At 35.2% G+C, this 17,514-nt stretch overlaps 2 protein-coding genes across 3 annotated transcripts in view; both read left to right on the forward strand.

Moving 5' to 3' along the window:
• Positions 1–10,708, forward strand: part of LOC139982983 (uncharacterized) — a 39,542-nt gene extending 28,834 nt beyond the window's left edge. For both annotated transcript variants that reach the window (XM_071996309.1, XM_071996300.1), the window contains 7 exons: positions 521–655; positions 5,547–5,702; positions 6,600–6,737; positions 7,178–7,477; positions 8,991–9,305; positions 9,938–10,005; positions 10,412–10,708. In XM_071996309.1, coding sequence (XP_071852410.1) covers positions 521–655; positions 5,547–5,702; positions 6,600–6,737; positions 7,178–7,477; positions 8,991–9,305; positions 9,938–10,005; positions 10,412–10,696 — 1,397 coding nt within the window. In that variant the 3' untranslated portion in view covers positions 10,697–10,708. The remainder of the gene's footprint in view (positions 1–520; positions 656–5,546; positions 5,703–6,599; positions 6,738–7,177; positions 7,478–8,990; positions 9,306–9,937; positions 10,006–10,411) is intronic.
• Positions 1–17,514, forward strand: part of LOC139982977 (receptor-type tyrosine-protein phosphatase epsilon-like) — a 150,383-nt gene that overhangs the window by 103,337 nt on the left and 29,532 nt on the right. Inside the window, exons 5-8 of the mRNA XM_071996285.1 lie at positions 11,624–11,723; positions 12,166–12,239; positions 14,248–14,489; positions 16,827–16,914. Of these exons, the coding sequence (XP_071852386.1) occupies positions 11,624–11,723; positions 12,166–12,239; positions 14,248–14,489; positions 16,827–16,914 (504 nt within the window). The remainder of the gene's footprint in view (positions 1–11,623; positions 11,724–12,165; positions 12,240–14,247; positions 14,490–16,826; positions 16,915–17,514) is intronic.

Consider the following 17,514-nt stretch of genomic DNA (forward strand, 5'->3'; position numbering starts at 1 on the left):
AATTTTCTGGCTACCTATAAAAGAGTATTAGTATTTAAGTGTGGAGGGTTGTACGATAATATGAATGGTTGGATGAAATTGGTTCAGGCAAATGCAGTCTTTATGATAGCTTAAATCTTAGTCTTGATACCTGTTCCCAATATTGTTCTCGTTTTAAACAATAGCTGGATTTTAAAGATATATTCCTTCAATTCACAGCTTAATTTACTCCATCTAGCAGTGTCCAAGTATCTTTGTGACATAATTTCATTGCCACATGAAACTTAAACTTTTGTCAAGAGAATGTTAAATTAATACAATAGATGGGATAGCACAGATTCTTGCATTGCAATGGATTTGGCTATAATCTACAGTAAGTCATCCTATAATCATAATATTAGATCATATTGTGTTTTGCTCTAGTTCTCTCTCCTTTTGTACAGACATTTTATTTTTGTGATCATACCAATAATTTCTATGAGCCAAATCTAATAAACTGTAAAAGAGCTCAAACTCAAGTCATATATGGTTTCTTTTACAGAGTGTGAACCAGGTAAATTTGGGGCTGGATGTTTACAAGATTGTCACTGTGAGAATGAAGGCAGCTGTAACAGATTTACAGGTGAATGTGACACTGGACACTGCCAAGCTGCATGGAATGGGAGTAATTGTCAGAGTAAGTTGAATGCTTTTATTGGATAATCATTTAGGTTATGTATTTATAAGATACATGATAAATACAACTGTTTAATGGTATTTATGTATGTATAGAGCAAGGATTACACATGTTTAGTTATATCAAGTGAGCTGCTGTAAAATATCCACCTGTAAGTTATTTCTGTGCAGTTATATACCTTCACATATTTCATTAGGGAGGGTTTAAATGTATGCCTAATCGCTTTGCATTGCTTTTACTCAGACTGACTACAAGCAGTTGAAACTTGTATTTCCTCCTTCACTTCCTTTTATAATTTCTATACTCTCTGTTCAAGCAAACTCTATAGAACTGTACACTCTATTGTTACTCAGTGCATTCATTATGTGTACCTTTGTCACGGTGTGATGATCACATTGATGGAATTTTAACCCAAAGTTGACTTAAAATAGTTCACTCACAAGAGCTATTTGTCAGAAACTTAACACGGCAAATTTACAGCTATGTATTTGTACAATAAGGAAGTAATTCAAGGATATTCCAAAGGCCAAGATGATTGCTTAACAAAAAATACTATACATTGTCTGCAATTTGTAGCAATTTGTACATTGAAGGATTTCAATTAAATGAGACAGAATGAATGATGTCATCATGTCAATTAAGCTTAAATAATATTTTATCACTTATCCACAGAAGAAAATAGTATTTCCACAAAGACATTTAATTGTTCAATTACTTTAATAGACAATATGTACAGCTGAGCAAATCATCCAAATGTATCATATTTTAAGAATTTATAACTCAACATGAAGAACATTATGATAGCTTATAAGTAAAAGGTATTGTACCATGATAGCATTACAGACCATCTATGTATGAGTTCTGATACATTTACCAGAGTAAGAGAGGTATTTTATGTATATACAAAACAAACCACTGTGCGGAGCTTGCTTGATCTTCAAACTTGGTACGTAATTAGATACTATTTAGGATGTTCTCTGCTGCTTTTCTTAATGTGATATGTCAGTAAGGCTACAAGTGGACAAACTCTTGTAAATCTTGTAAGCAAGCTCATTTTCTGTAGCACCATACACTAGTCAAAAGATGAAAGATAATGAAACATTCTGGGTATGTCTACATAATGCGGCTTAAGGTTGATGTTAATGTTGCATGTACTTGCAATAAACACACAACTATGCAGCAAAATATATTTTTGTTAAAGCAGTATTAGGCCTAAGCAACTTTGAAGTTAGTTTGGAGAAGCACTCCTATAATGGCTTTTCTGGGCAATCAATGATTACTTTTCACATGTCAATGTTCAATGTTACGTGTTTAATAACTGTCTATCACTGTATTATAGCACGCATTTGAAAATCCGCCGTTTAGTAAGACTGCTGTTCATTTTTCGCCACTGCCCACTTCTTCATCTTTTAAGGTTATTAGTCTGGAATGTTAGCCTGTGTTATGTAATCAATTTGCCACGCCAGCAAAGGAAGCAAGCATGGAAAAGGCCTTCTTGACATTTAAGAACACAAGGGCGATTATTGATATTAAGTCTGCGAAGAGGATTATCAATTAAGAACATGACACGTCTTAGAGTTTGTATGTAATAGAATTTTGGTTTATTGCAAAAAATAATGGTGCTCATTCATTTAAGGGTTCTGAATAGCCAGTTTGAAAAGCTTCTCTGGTTATCTCATGACAGGCTTGGCATAAATTGTCTCTAGAGTGCTATTGTGGCCTCATGCCTGTGACACAATAAGTTAAATTTTATATGTGTTTTAAAAGATGGTTGCTGTCCTCTTATGATCGTCTTTGCATTTCAGAATTTCTTCTCAAACAAAGATTTACAATGTGTAAAAGAATGGCTTGATATGGGCACATAGTCTGTAGGGAAGCAACAACTAGTGGAGGTTTGGTACATTATTTTGCAGTGAAGACAGTGTAAGGAGAAATTGGAGAATCCAAAGCAGGTCTGGAATAACATCTTTATACTCTGCCTAGTAGAGTCAAGTTGCCAATGATAGGTTGGACATTATTTGATACAAATAGATAGGTGCAGTATCATGTTATAATTGTGTGACATATTTCACTTAATTGTATTTTCTCTTCTTTTAGTGTTTACAGTTTGAGCATATTGCACAGAAAGATCATTTTATGAGGGACATTTAGACACCATGGCCTGTTTTTCTAGCTATATAGCATGTAAAGTTGGATTACTTTTCTATTGGATTCATAGGGGTAGGAGCCTCATTTGATTTGGGGGGGCTGTAACGACTTGCCCGAAAAATATATCCAAAATTTTTCGTGCTGTTCGCGCGCATGTTCATGTGCTTATCATATAGGCATTCTTCGGTTATTACATCACATGCCAATAACAAACAATCATTTTCCGTGTTTCTACCCTTCCATATTGGTTACAATTATTGGGGAAGTCGTTACAACAATAATGATAATAATATAAGTTTAACCATTGAAAAACACATTGCAAATTCTTCTTCTCTTCAGTAGGTGCCAGGCGCGGAGCGTAAATTTTTTGAGTAAAGATATTCCCTAGATCGCCGGAAATGACCCTTTCCAGGCCTTGCTAATATCAAGATAAACGAAGAATAAATAGGTGTCACCGCCATTTGTCAGAAAATTGCACCAACAAAATGTGACAAATGTCAAAGAAATTTGAGAACGCAATAAAAAAGTCAATAATCATGAATAAGTAAAGAGTGGTAAAAAGCTGAAAAGGGCACCAGCAGTCCATTTGAGTCTGTCAGAGGGGCATCCGCCCCTTCTGACTGTATGGACGCTCCGCCACTGGTAGGTGCCCGAAAAATTCTCAGCTTATTGCCCGAATTTTCACCAAAAAACTTGAAAAACACATTGCAAATTATTTTCTTTCAGTAGGTGCTGGAAAATTCTCAGCATATTGCCCGAATTTTCACCAAAAATTTGAAAAACACATTGCAAATTATTATTCTTTCAGTAGATGCCCGAAAAATTATCAGCATATTGCCGAATTTTACCCCCCAAAAAATGAAAAACACACTGCAAATTATTATTCTTCCAGTAGGTGCCCGAAAAATTCTCAGCATATTGCCCGAATTTTCACCAAAAATTTTGGTTGGGGGGCTGCAGCCCCCCCAGCCCCCCCCCCCGCCTCCTACGCCTATGATTGGATTCTGTACAGCAGCAAAGTACCGTACAGAGAATAAATTGGTATTGTCAATTGTAGCGAGTGAAAGTTCAGTTGGTGAATAGATTTTGTGCTGTGCGAGCAATTTCATATTGAGTGATTTCAACGAATTTGTTGTCAAGACCTGATAACTTGTATACATGTATTGCACTTGTATTGATGGTTTGCTATTAAAGTCCACTTAGTGAATTTGACCATCTATGTGTCTGTAATTGTTACAGGATCTGGACTGATCCTTTCTTTTCTTTCATTCAACTCAGTCGCTGTTCATCAAACTAATAAAAGAACAATTTTATGAGAAGAAACCACAAACTTTACTATAAACTTTCACTTTTCTTTCTTAATTCTGAAATCAGTGACATGACACATAGAAACAGTACTGTTTTGGAAATTCATGTTGCTAAGCTGCTATGGAAGGGTTTAGCACACATGTATGTTTATTATTTATCTGTCCATCCGACCGCCTGTCCATCAGTCCGTCTGTCATCATCGTCCTTCTCATTATTGTTTTTATTAGTGGGGGCGGGGGGGGTGGAGTCTCGGCTGGGCAGGCAGAGTTTCAACTCTCTTAACAGCAAACTTGACCCTCTATTGTACTTTTTGCACATATTTACCTGTATAGTTATCACATCATTTTATATCCTCAGTACAAAGGATTTATAGAGAGTTTGCAAACCATAAACATAATTTAGTTTATAATTAACAATGATGACATAGACAGTGTGACTTAAGAAGTCTACATTTGTTTCTTTACACTGTTGTAGCAGATAAATGTCAGCCGCTAATATGTTAATGCCAACTGCTAGCATTTGTATGACAGGATATGTTGATGATATCATGTGATGGTGCTAAAGTTGCAACTCACAGGAGACTCATCAACATTCACTGGAAGATGTGTATATGTTGGTGTGTCAGTGTTGACATTACAACATTCTTGTTTTATGGTTTCGATGATAATCATAACCTTTGGATTCATGATGGCGTTTGTGACGCCCAGCTTGTAAAAACGATATCTGAAGAAGGGATGGTTGGACCAATTTCATATTTGGTGTTTAGAAGGACCACATTGAGTGCAGGAAGCTTATTGTATTATGTGGGGGTTAAAGGTCTTTTGGGGTCACCATGGGTCAAATTTTGAAAACGTTGTAGAAACGATATCTCAAGAAGGGAAACTTGGGCAGACATCATATTTGGTGTGTATAGAAGTACCACATTGAGTCAAGAAGCCTGTTGTTGTGGGCGGAGGTCAATGGTCGTTTACATTTACCAGGGGTCAAATTGTGAAACCATGTTTTACGCAATATTTCAACAAGGACAGATGTCCAATTTAGTATGTTTATGTATCACATTTAGTACAAGAAGCCTGTTGATGAGGTCAATGAACATTTTAGGACAGCCTGTGTCATTGTGAATATATTGTTTGTCAGATCACACTGCTTTTCATTGTATTACTAAGATCAAGTATGTAATTGTACACCCTCACTGTACATTACCTCAGAATCATGAAGAAAACTGCTCATGTTCCATCATCAAGACCACAATGCATCTGTGCATTCTGGTTAAAACTTTCAGATCTTGTTTAGAAACATTTACCTGCAGATAACGAATCAATATCATGTTATGACTAATGGTATCATCCAAACAGTCAGATAATATATAAAACAAAAACAAACATGTGTAAATCATGCAGCTTGATTGTGATATGATTATATTATTTATCCATAGTTCCTAATGTTTGTCCAATGGGTTACTATGGTAACCAATGTACAGATAAATGTCTGTGTTTTGGTGGTGCTGTTTGTGATAAGAATTCAGGAAGATGTGAAGATACCAGCTGTGCTCCAGGCTCAGTGTTGGATCCAAATGGCCAGTCCTGTCTAGGTAATTTCTTAGTGCACTAGTCTATACTCTTACATTCCATCAGAATTCATCATTCAAAACCCAAAGAGAGTGCAGGATTGATTTAAATCTGGAATTTAATACAAAAGAAACTATAACTTCACTAATTATGTGTCTTAATTATAAGTTGGTATTGAAAATAATTAATGATGGCTCCCATTCAAAGGTTATATTGACATCAATCAGCTAGCATTATTGTAGGGCAAAATAAGAATTGTGGGCTTTTCATGATAAATTACTGAATCATGGGCCAGCAAATTTCAATGTTAACATGTTTCTTTCTCTACTAATTTGGGATGTATACTTTTAAACGTAGGCCATTTGTGCCATATATCCTTACTGTATGTCTTCAAGATGCAGTCAGCAGATAAAGTATAAGAAACTTTCCATAAAAGACATTTATTAATTAGCCCTGTCTCTCATAGAAAATATTGTGTTTATTAAAACTATATAGCTATAGTCAGGTTCCAATTTGAATTGTTTGTATCTTTAACACAAAGAAATTTATATTAATTAGTGTGAATTATTATCATAGAAATAGTAGCTTTAGGATTTTAGAAGGAAGGAAGGCACAACAAGAATAAAAATCAGGTGGGTACTAAAATCCCTCAGCTGTTCAGCCTTTTTAGAACTCTAGTTCAACCATGTGTTGGCGGTTGGTTAGGTATAAATGCTTGTGAGTAGTCTGGACTATGCCAATAATTCATGAGAACCATTTATATATGGGAAATGCCAGAATACCAATTACCGATCTTCTTTTGTAACGTGCCTGATTTGATTTAAGCCCAGCTGTTATAGAAGCTTTTTTCATCTGAGATAAATGACCAAGGTAACTTAGACCCTATCTTCCTCAGTAATACTGTCCTCCTCACATTTCAGAATGTCAAGCTGGCTTCTTTGGTGATAACTGCACTAAAGAGTGTCACTGTGATTCTGATGCATGTGATAGAGTTACAGGAGAATGTGTTGGATGCTGCAAGAATCAGTGGATTGATCTACCTGAGAGATGTCAAGAAGGTAACTTGTTGATGGTGTGTAGCAACTTGAAGAACACCATTCATTATAGATGAATTTCCCCATGCAGTAGTGCATTGGCTAGTATTTGATAATTTTATATTCCACAATTTCTCCCCCTTCAAGCCAATGATTAGACATTAAATGCATTGTACAGACTGCCAGCTGGTGAAAGTAATCAGTAATTTGAATTGTGAGTAACACACTAGGAAATACCATTTTTTTACTTCAGTCACAGCTTTTACCTTAATTAGAAGGGAAAAAAGATAGAATTGTTAGGAATGGTATCTCAGGTCACACCATCCGACTCATACCACAGCTTGGCAATGAAACAGTTATGGTAGCAACTAAAAATCCATTTCTTTTACTTTTTGGAAGTTAATACAATATTGTTTTTGATATTTTTTTTAAATTTATACAGCCTTATTCTCTTTACGTTACAGGAATTATTAATGTTACTGTCAATAAAACCAATCCTGGTACACAGTGGTCAGTTACATGTTGGGTTGAGGAGTTACAGCAGACCTCTCAAAAGTACACAGTTTACCTGTCCCAAACTTTGAATCTCAGTTCTACATCATTGCAGGCACCAAGTAGCCTTACCGCAGCTAGCAATAGGGCTGGTTTCATTCAAAGAGGATCAACATTTACAACCACTGATGCACAAGCTGGGGAAACATACTATTGTGTGATACAACACAGCACAGGGTTTGCCTGGCTAAACACAACATTGTTTCATCATGGTAAGATAACTGTTATATATATATTTTACATTGATTGCATTCATATTTGTTCATATCCAAATCCTAATATCAAAATAAGTGTGTTTTACTATGTCTAAAGTAAACCTACAACCATTGCCATTTTCAAATGATACTAGCTTTATTGTGAAATATTACCCCCCAAAAAACACTCTGAAGATGGCAATGCTATGAGACTTCTGTTCTTCTTAGTTATTTTTCTCACTGCAGAATAAACATGATAATATTGTAATATATTTTGTAAAGAATCTCAAAAGTTTTCAAATCATGCTAAAATATCTATTATTGGATAGTAACTGTAGGGTATCTTTAAGAATTTGACTTGAACAGGTCTGGTAATGCCTTGATCAAATTACTCTTTTTTTATTTTTTATTCTTGTTTTATGGGCTCGACACGTACAATACCATGTAGTTAAATCATGGTATAAATAAACAATCAGGAAATTTGATTGCAACAATTCTGAAATTTGCTTCTGGGAAGGACAATTGGAGAATACTAATTGTCCTAGCTGTTAAAACTGGTTTTTTAATTGCATTCAGAGTTAATCTATGAGTCACAGGCTCTGAGCTTACAGTATGTCTGTGACATGTGTAACCTTTATGAAGGTATGGTACTGTCTATGTCATCAGTTTTAATTTATATTTGATATCTTCTTATGTTGTATAGGTCTTCAAAAATGCTAAACAGCCCCAAAAAATATATATAAAACTTGAGCTAAAGGTGTTTATGCATTTACTAACCTTGCTCTTTTGGAAATGTGTTGCTTAAATTGGTCAATTTATCTATAGAATATCTTGTCTGGGTTTGCTGAATTTTTCATCATCAAAGTTCTCACGTCTAAATAGTAATGTAGAACATTCTGTGTTATATTGGTTGCCAAAGAATACTTGTGCAGGGGAATAAATGTTAATTTCTACTACAATAAATATACTGATATCATGGAATCATTGTCTATCAGTCTCTTCAACTACATATGTTCTCCAGTTATTACTATCTGAGAGTGGCTCTGCAAGTATCATGTAATATAATCTTTCACTGACAAAACTGATATCAACAACATAATATCCAGCTCTTGTCCCATTCTCACAGACTGGGGCAGTAAAATGTTCTAGTGCAAATGTATCATCATTAGAATAAACTTATAAACAAGAAGCAAAAATATTAACGAAACTTCAGCATGAGTTGCTCATTTGATTGTACAAATACAAAGAAATCATATAAGGGAACAGCCGTCTACCCTAGTTATTCCTCAGTCTTTTCATTGGAAGTAAAATATGAAGAGACCATTTGTTCAGATCTAAAAATTCTGTGCTTTACTACTACCAAACCTTTAATTTTCTTGCACAGTATTTTTTGCAGTATTTATATAGATAATAAAGCATGTTGCTTAGCAGCATCTGAATTTCACACAAAAAAAGGGGGCGGGGGGTCCTGCAGTGGCTTGCACACTCCACTTCAAGTATGGTCTAATTTTACGTTGTCATTTCTATTCAGATCTTCCTATCATCAGTGAATCGCCTGAAATAGTTGATATGTCTCAGACCTCTGTAACCATTAAATGGAGAGCCTGGGATGTACAAACTGATGTCGGGGATCCACCGGTGGTTAGTTATATTGTGTATTACAGGAAGAATGCAACTGATAGCTGGAGTACTGGTACTATCATAGAATCCAGTCAACTGCTACAGTACACACAGACCAATCTAGAAGAGGATACTATTTATGCTTTCAGTGTATCAGCTGTTAGGGAAGGGGACATGGGTGAGGGTCCAATGGGTCCAACTATGACTGTCAAGACATTGTGTGAGGGTGAGTTATCATAATTAATTTCATCAATTTTGTTATTATTCAGATTTTGTTTATTGTTTTATTTTTTTGCAGTTCTAAGGAGGTCACCATGATCGTAATGTAACAGAGCCGAACCAATTTGAAATGTAGTTTGTTATATATACATTGGTTTGAAATGGCAAATGTTCAAACAGCATGATGATTAAAATATTAGCAGCTACTTAAACTTATGTTCTGCTGTACATGTATGTCTCTAACAATGCACATACAGTGTGTCTGTTACAGTAAAATGGTCAATTGGTGATGAAGATGGAATATTATGCCATGAGGTTTTGGTGACAGCCAAAATAGTGACCAGATGATGAGGTTATAAACACCGATCAATCAATACGAATCAACAGTTAGGAATCATACACAAATACCAATAGCAGTTCTAACACTGTCTTGTAAAGGATATGTATCAGGAAATTCCATGCTTAGAAGATTGTAGAAATAAACAAATATTTTTATAGCATTCTGGACAGTTTTCAGTAATTACAGGGAAGTTGCCACATTTTCTTATCCTTTAAGAGCAATATTCTGATGATAGGAAAGTTCCCACATTTATATCTTACTCTCATGTTCTCACATTGTTTCATTTTTGTTATTCAAAGGACTAATTACTCCAACAGATGTGATAGTAACAGTAACAGGCTTGAACCAACTGAACGTTACTTGGCAGGTATGCAAAAAAAAATATGAAAATACTGTAAATACAGTATATAGATATACTACACATTATGTTTAACAGTCTGGTGAGGAGTCTAGTTAGAAGGAAAATAGCTAGATAAAAGATGTAATCCTTTTGTGAGCTACTGAGAAAGAAGGACTATCTTCTCCTGTTCCCTTCGCTTCCCTTCCCTTCCAGCTTCCCCATCCTTGCCTTACCTGGCCTTTTCATTACATCTCATCTCTTCTCTTCTAGCTCCTTCTAGCCTTTTTCAGCTTCCTCTCTTATTGACTTGTCTAGCCTATACATTGATGCACTATAAAGTAGTCATAAGTACTAAATTATTACATAGATGATGCAGTGTCTTCTATGCTGTAATTTAGCAACAATATTGAATGTTTCTATCTTTGATCAATAGGTTGTTGATAACGGTATCACTTGCAGTACTGGGATAACTGGTTATACTATCTACTACAAGGTGGATGGAAGTAGTGATGATCCACAGAGGGTAACAACAGTCTCTGGAAGTATAATGTACACCATCATCGAAGGACTTGAACCTGGAGAGAATTATACCTTCATGGTTTCCCTTACAACAGATCAGGAAAGCCCCCTCAGTGAAGCATCTATGGCAGTAACATTTCCAATGTCATCTACTTCAACACGTCCAATGTCATCTACTTCAACTCCTCAAAAGGGTTAGTCACCTGTTACAATTTAAATTTAACAACAGTGCTGGATATGTGATACATGTTTGATCAATAGGTTGATGATATTAATATCACTTGCAGTACTGGGATAACTACTCATACTAACAACTACAAGGTGGATGGTAGTAGTCCCACAGAGAGTAACAACAGTCTCTTGAAGTACAATGTACACTATCATCGAAGGACTTGAGCCTGCGAAGTAGAAAAAAAATATTGCTTCATCTGTAATCCTGCACCAACAATTTTTCCAATTTATACCCAAATCAAGCAAGGTTCTTTTCTGATGATGCAAGAATTCCAACCTACTGATTAAAAGGATTGTCTGGTAGCCCTAAGAAGTAACCTTGAAAAACGATAAATAATTTTCCAAACATATTGTCAAAGTATGACAATGTTAATGTTGCGTTTGACAGAGAAACAATTTTTTTTTATCATTAAGGATGGGCATTTCAAATATGATTTGAGTAAAAAAAGTGACATCATCTTCGTAAATGCAGACTGCGACATAACCCACGCTCCGTACAGTACCTACATTAATCACAACAAAAAACATGTTAGAAAAAAAGTGAGACAAATATAAATAATACCAGGTCTGTTTTATCGAAGTGAGTACTGCATTTATTTCATTTACATAATAGTATATAAGCACAGTAGGATAAAACTAACCTTATGTAGATCAACCTACATTACCTGATACTGACCTTTCAGCTGGATCCTGGTAGTAAAAGTATGGGAACCATGTTAAGCATTTTCCATTTAACAATATAAATGTATCTGTTGGTAATGCTAAAGCTACTTTAAAGGAGTATTTAGCTCATCATTATGTTATGATGAAACTTGAAGAACAGTAGTAACTTTGTATGATTTTTTGTGCAGTGCAGTTGTTCACCTGTTTTGATCATTACTTTTTGCTAAAACAGAGAAGATGCCAGGACCAACACCCATTATTGCTTTGTTTGTCATCATCCCTTTGGCAGTGCTTTTGATCATCATTCTCCTTGTTGGCTTCATTCTCTACAGGTAACTAATCATCTGATAAACTTGAATAAAAGATAATAATAATTATATCAAATAAGTTTTCCAGTCTGATGATAGGAGTTCTAAACTTGTCATTAGAGTTGCAAAGCTCTGTCTTACAATTTGAGTTGAGATGATTTCTTTATTATGCATAGAATTATGATTACTATCTGGCCAGTCAGAAGAGAACTTTGATTGTATATCCTTTCTTTTTCAACAGCCTTTCTGTCCTGCTCTCATTCCGTTTTGGTGTTTACAACTAGTCTTTCTGTATTTCATCCAATTTTCTTGTTTCTGTCAATTTGTAGCAATCTGTCAATAATCAATAATTGTAGTCATGTTTGACACATCAGACATAGCTATGATTCTCTGAGTTAATAGTTGAAGACAACAATATTCAACATAAAGGAAGAACATTGCCTTTTGTTTATTACTTTGTTTCTAGGAGAAAGACCTCAAAGCCACCACAGCCCCGCTTCACACCTTCCTATTCCAACCCTGTTTCCACCAATGATGAAGGTATTGTCTGCATAGTATCTTGTGTGTTTCTTAGTTATCATTCAGTAATTTTACAAGGTCCAGTAAGTGAATGTCAAAATCATTAACAACTTTCTTCTTTTATGTTTTTTAATAGATGCAGTTTGACCATAACACCTTTTACATAACAATCTTTTGTCATAAGACACTCTTTAGTCTGCAAACTGTTCAGCTTGTTAATGTGAATCAGTAGCCCAGGTGCTTGAGGACAGTATCATTATCATGATGTCATCATTCCTTTGGTTCAGCATTTTATCTCTAGACATGTTATCTGCTCTTAATAAATATTCTTAAAAAAGGAGTAAGATAGCTAGAGAGTATGTTTTAATCGAAAACCTGGAATCTTTGGAGTGAGAATGACCCATTGCCAAAGACTGCAAATTTCCCTGTTTTTATAGCAACCACTGTGTTTGCATTGAAGGATATGCACCACTGCTTACATGAAGCTAATAATGTATAACTATCTGCCATGATCATCAGAATTCCTGTGTGCTAAAGTTACATTGGCCAGGCCAAGAGCGAAATTTTTTTGGGTGCAATGTAGTCCTTGAATTACTGCTTAAAGGCATTGAAGACTCGCCCCAAACCGCGTGCCGCGCTCTGAAAAAGTTAAATTTCCGTTGCTATGTGTCTATTTCTGGGATCGATGGTGGTGTCTAACACTTCTGTTACACCTCATTCGAAACTAGGTCAGATTACCGGCATGAGACATTTCTTTGTGCGGGAGTCTTCACACCCTTTAAGATGACAATTTAAAAAAAAAAATTTAAAACAAATGTCTAACCCAACTTACCCAAGCAACCGTATAAGTTAGGGTGATTTCTCTGAAATTTACAAAGGTTCACCAGATATGAGGAAATACCAAAGATTTATTCCATGCATATTCTAAACGATATGTTTGAACTTTGGCTGATGTTATGAAATATTAATCCATGTTCCAAATAATTTGTTCATGTGGCTGTTGTAAATGTGTTTAATGTTGCAGCAGCTGTAAACATGAAATTTATATAATGTTCATTGCAGTTATCAGTTTACAAATTTGATATACTTCAGAGTACCATCACAAGAGTGGCTAAACTGGACTCAAATATGAGAATGTTCTTTAAGTCGATATTTAAATCGCATAAACTGTGTGTGCTATCACATCATCACGTGCATGACACTTTCCATTATGGAAATATCTCTTTGATGACATCCATGGATATATCCCTTCAGAACAGCATTGATCATATCGAGAAAAAGAGGTTTCTAGCATTCTATTAAACTTTCAGGCTGAGAAGATGGCAGCTAGCATGAATTAAGGCATTTGGATCACATTCAACATAATCACTTTTAATACTATTATTTGCTTTAGAATATGGTGGTGCAGTGTCAACAGCTGCTGAAGATGTGTAACATTGCAGGACTATATATAAACATTAGCTTTTTAAAACTGAGCTATCCAGCCCATAGTTGGTGGGAATCCCTATACAGCCATGTCTTTGCTGGGGGTACCAATCAGAAGCAACAGTACCTTGCATACATTGTAACCAGGGATCTGGTCCCAGTTCCATTTGATTTTAACACTAGATATGGGCGATGTAACAAATATAAATGCTGTCACAAGAACACATGTTTGCCTCAATAAGTAACTGTTTGTATGTATGGGACGGTCCCAAAACTAAACATTGAAATGTCGTACTCTGCCATGCTTCCATGTATCTAAGGCTTTATTGCAATTTTATGTATTAAACTTGCAAATGATTGCCTGATATACAAGATTAACATATATCTCATTTAAACTTAAGATGTGATGCCAAAAGTCCTCATTTTGGATAAGACATTCTATAATCACCTGACTACTATAATATGTGTCTCATAGTGTTTGTTTATTAAGTAACTTGTCCAAAACAATGGCTTAGGCATTTATTTACCTTCTTTAATGCCTTGTCTTGGTTTTATGTTGTTGTTTACTTTTGTTTCCAAATTAATGTTCATCACTTCAAAACAGCAGTCAAACCAAACCCTGGTAATAATACGTACGAGGTACCTGACATTGTACAACTGCAACCCAAAAATGGCACGACAAGTCCTCCTTCAAACTCACCACAAGTCACAACTTTGAATGAATCTGGAGATCCACCAATCAGCCCTTCAGATGAAACGTACACCAATCTACCATCTTCAATCCTCGTGTCTGATCTAGAAGAATATTACAGACGAAACAAGCAAAACTTAGTGCAAGAATTCCAGGTAAGGCACTATTGTTGAAAACTTAGCCTGCTCACCACAGTTACATGTGGCTGTTTAGGGATTTAAATATACCATATGTAGCAACACCCAACATCCTTCCTATAGCTTAGGGTAATAGAGAAGGCTATCTATTGAAATGCAGAAAAGGTGTGAGGGGGGGGGGGGGGTGGTTGGGAGAGGTATTGCCTGGAGTTTATTGCTGTTACTACTTGCTTTCAATGTAAGTATCAATTTGCTAAATATGTCTCGGCATTTTATGCGTTCAATTTAATGTTGCTTGTGGTGCAGGCAGGCAACCACAAACTTCCCTTCAGTGAAATTGCTGGTGACTAAAGCCATTACCTTGTTCTTGAATTGTTACTGACTTGCATGTTTGTATTAGTTCCAGATGTATAGAACTGTTATCTAAAGTTGTTTATAAATTCAAGGTACTAGAAACTGCCATGGCTGAGACTTATTGACTCATGAATCAACTTCTGTTCAATCCCATTTCGTGAAATTCTTGATGTTCACTAAGTATTTGCTTAGTCTTCAAGACTTAGATTTCAACTTTTTCAGTTGAGTACTCTGCCATGTTCACTGAAGTTAGCAATGTATGAGAACACATGAAAGATGAAGTAAACCTCATTGAATATATACTGAGGTGTGTTTATTCGATCGGGTACCAAATCTGACTCTCTTTTACAAGGAGTTAATGATATAATATATCTACAGTATGTGTGAAACTAACTAGAGATAAGATAGAGTACAGTTCCTGGTCGACATCGTCCACAGCAGGTGGTCAGTATCTGTCAACTGGCAGGGGTCACTCATAGGAGTCGCTCACATCAAGTCGTCGGCATTAAAGCAGTGTAGTGACATGCAAATGGTAGTATAATGATACATGTATGATGGACATCACATACCCTTCTTTCCATCTATACCTACGACATTAGGTAAAGTATTCACTTAGTGTTTGCTGTTGGGAGCAGAATTACTTAAATGAACTGAGTGTTAGATTATACCTACTGGGACTACTTGCACTTGATAAGTGTTGGAAAGTGTTACTGACATAGTATTCAAAGCTTGTTATGAATTATTTCAATACTTGTTTGAACACATGAGCCAAAGCACATCAACCACACTGAATATGTCAATTCAATTGGAGGAGATTCCATTGATTCAGTACATTGCTTAATTGACTTTCAATGAGCCTAATAAAATATTGTTAAACACCTGCAACAGAATGGAGAGCCTTTAAATTAAATTTAAATTCCTTAGCCATAATACTGTATTATTGTACAAACATCAGAATATATAGCTTTTATTCAGGCCTGTAGACTTTATAGACCTCTAGCTGTAGTTAATAATTTCATCAAAAGGAAAGAGCGTAATTTTGTAAAGTCATGACGATTTGAAAGGAGTAACTAACAAAGGAATATTTATAATGCATCAGTAACCAAGGTATAAAGGGAGAGCAAAGCAATACCTTCACTATAGAATTGCAAAGTTCAAGGCCATTCCTTCAACACACAATAGCTTAATTATAATGGTATCAGAGTCTACTCACTCACGGCTCACAGAGGTGATGATAGACAAAGAATTTTTGGTTTACACTGCTACAATACCAAAGGAATTGCTGTGCTGTACCCCAAAACGATATACATGACTCTTAGCAGGAAGTAACCTATCTTGAAAATGAATAATTTGAAGAGTTAGGTCAAGAAACATAAGAAAAATAAGGGAATAAAGGAAGGGATTGAAAGGGGGAATTGGACTGGTAACAGAAAAGCAATTGCAACTTTCTGACATTCATACCTTATTAGTAAGCGTTTGAAAAGAATTCTGTACTATTAACTGGACTTGTGGTCTTGCAAAAATGCAGTTTGCATTTTTGAACTGTTGAGGTTTTGAAAGGCAATAGTGCATAATCATGTGTTGTACAAGGTTAGGTAATATGATAAGATGATGAGAGGAAATTACCCCGCCCCCCTCTTCAATGCACTCACCCAACACTCACTTATTCTTTGCATTGCCAGCAATCAGTAACATTTTACTATAGAAGTACCGAAATTAAATTGTGTGACATGATATATTCTATGAAATTGTGATCAGTAACTTTGTATGGATTTTTCAGTTCCTATGACAAACAATTTTCTTCTCTTTTTCATTATTCTTGTGATTTAATGGGGGAAAAAAATCTGTTTCATTATTCCAGGGACCTTTTCAGTGAGAGAAACCCTCTCTTGGAGCTGTTGGTAGTCTAACAAAAGTTAACATTTTAAAAATAAGAATATTTTAATCTTATATCTTTTTTTTTAGTCTAAACTCTAAGCTGAATTTGTGTGTCTTTCTCAGCTTTTGAGGAAAGGACAACAGTTTCCTTGGACTGTTGGAGATAAAGAGGGAAACAGGAAGAAGAACCGATTCAGAAAAATGTTTACCTGTAAGCGTTCAATTAAATTAATCTCTTTGTTTATGAACATCTATGTCACAATATGAGCTTTGTCATGTAAGCTATATATATGTGCATCTAGAAGACCTTATTTATATGAATTGAAACAGAGATTCAGGTTTGTGTGGATCAATTTTTCATTGGCTATGTTTTAGTTAATTTATTGAAAAGATTAATGTTTTCATTCAATATTAAAACTTAAAGACCTCAAGCTTAAAAGCAAAACATTATTATTGACAACATCAAGTAGAATCTAATTATAGTCTATGTTATAATTTTGAAAGTCTCACACACACATCCAGTGCATTTATCTAAGTTTCTATACACATTAAAGACCTTGAGATACATCAAAGGCACCAACCTTATTTTATTTAAATTGATAATTGAACATGCACTTTGTCAATTTGATTGATTGATTGATTGATTGTCATTTTGCACCAAAATATTCAGGGTTCTCAGTTTGCTGCTTAAAATAAAATGAATTAATTGAAGGTGTTTGAAATATTAACTCTCTTTAAACTTTGGTAGTTTTTTAATGCTTTGTGAAAAACTTCTAAAACCTTTGTAGATATTGCTTGACTGCTAAATCGT

The sequence above is a fragment of the Apostichopus japonicus genome, chromosome 2 (assembly GCF_037975245.1).
Source record: "Apostichopus japonicus isolate 1M-3 chromosome 2, ASM3797524v1, whole genome shotgun sequence".
NCBI classification, from domain to species: domain Eukaryota; kingdom Metazoa; phylum Echinodermata; class Holothuroidea; order Aspidochirotida; family Stichopodidae; genus Apostichopus; species Apostichopus japonicus.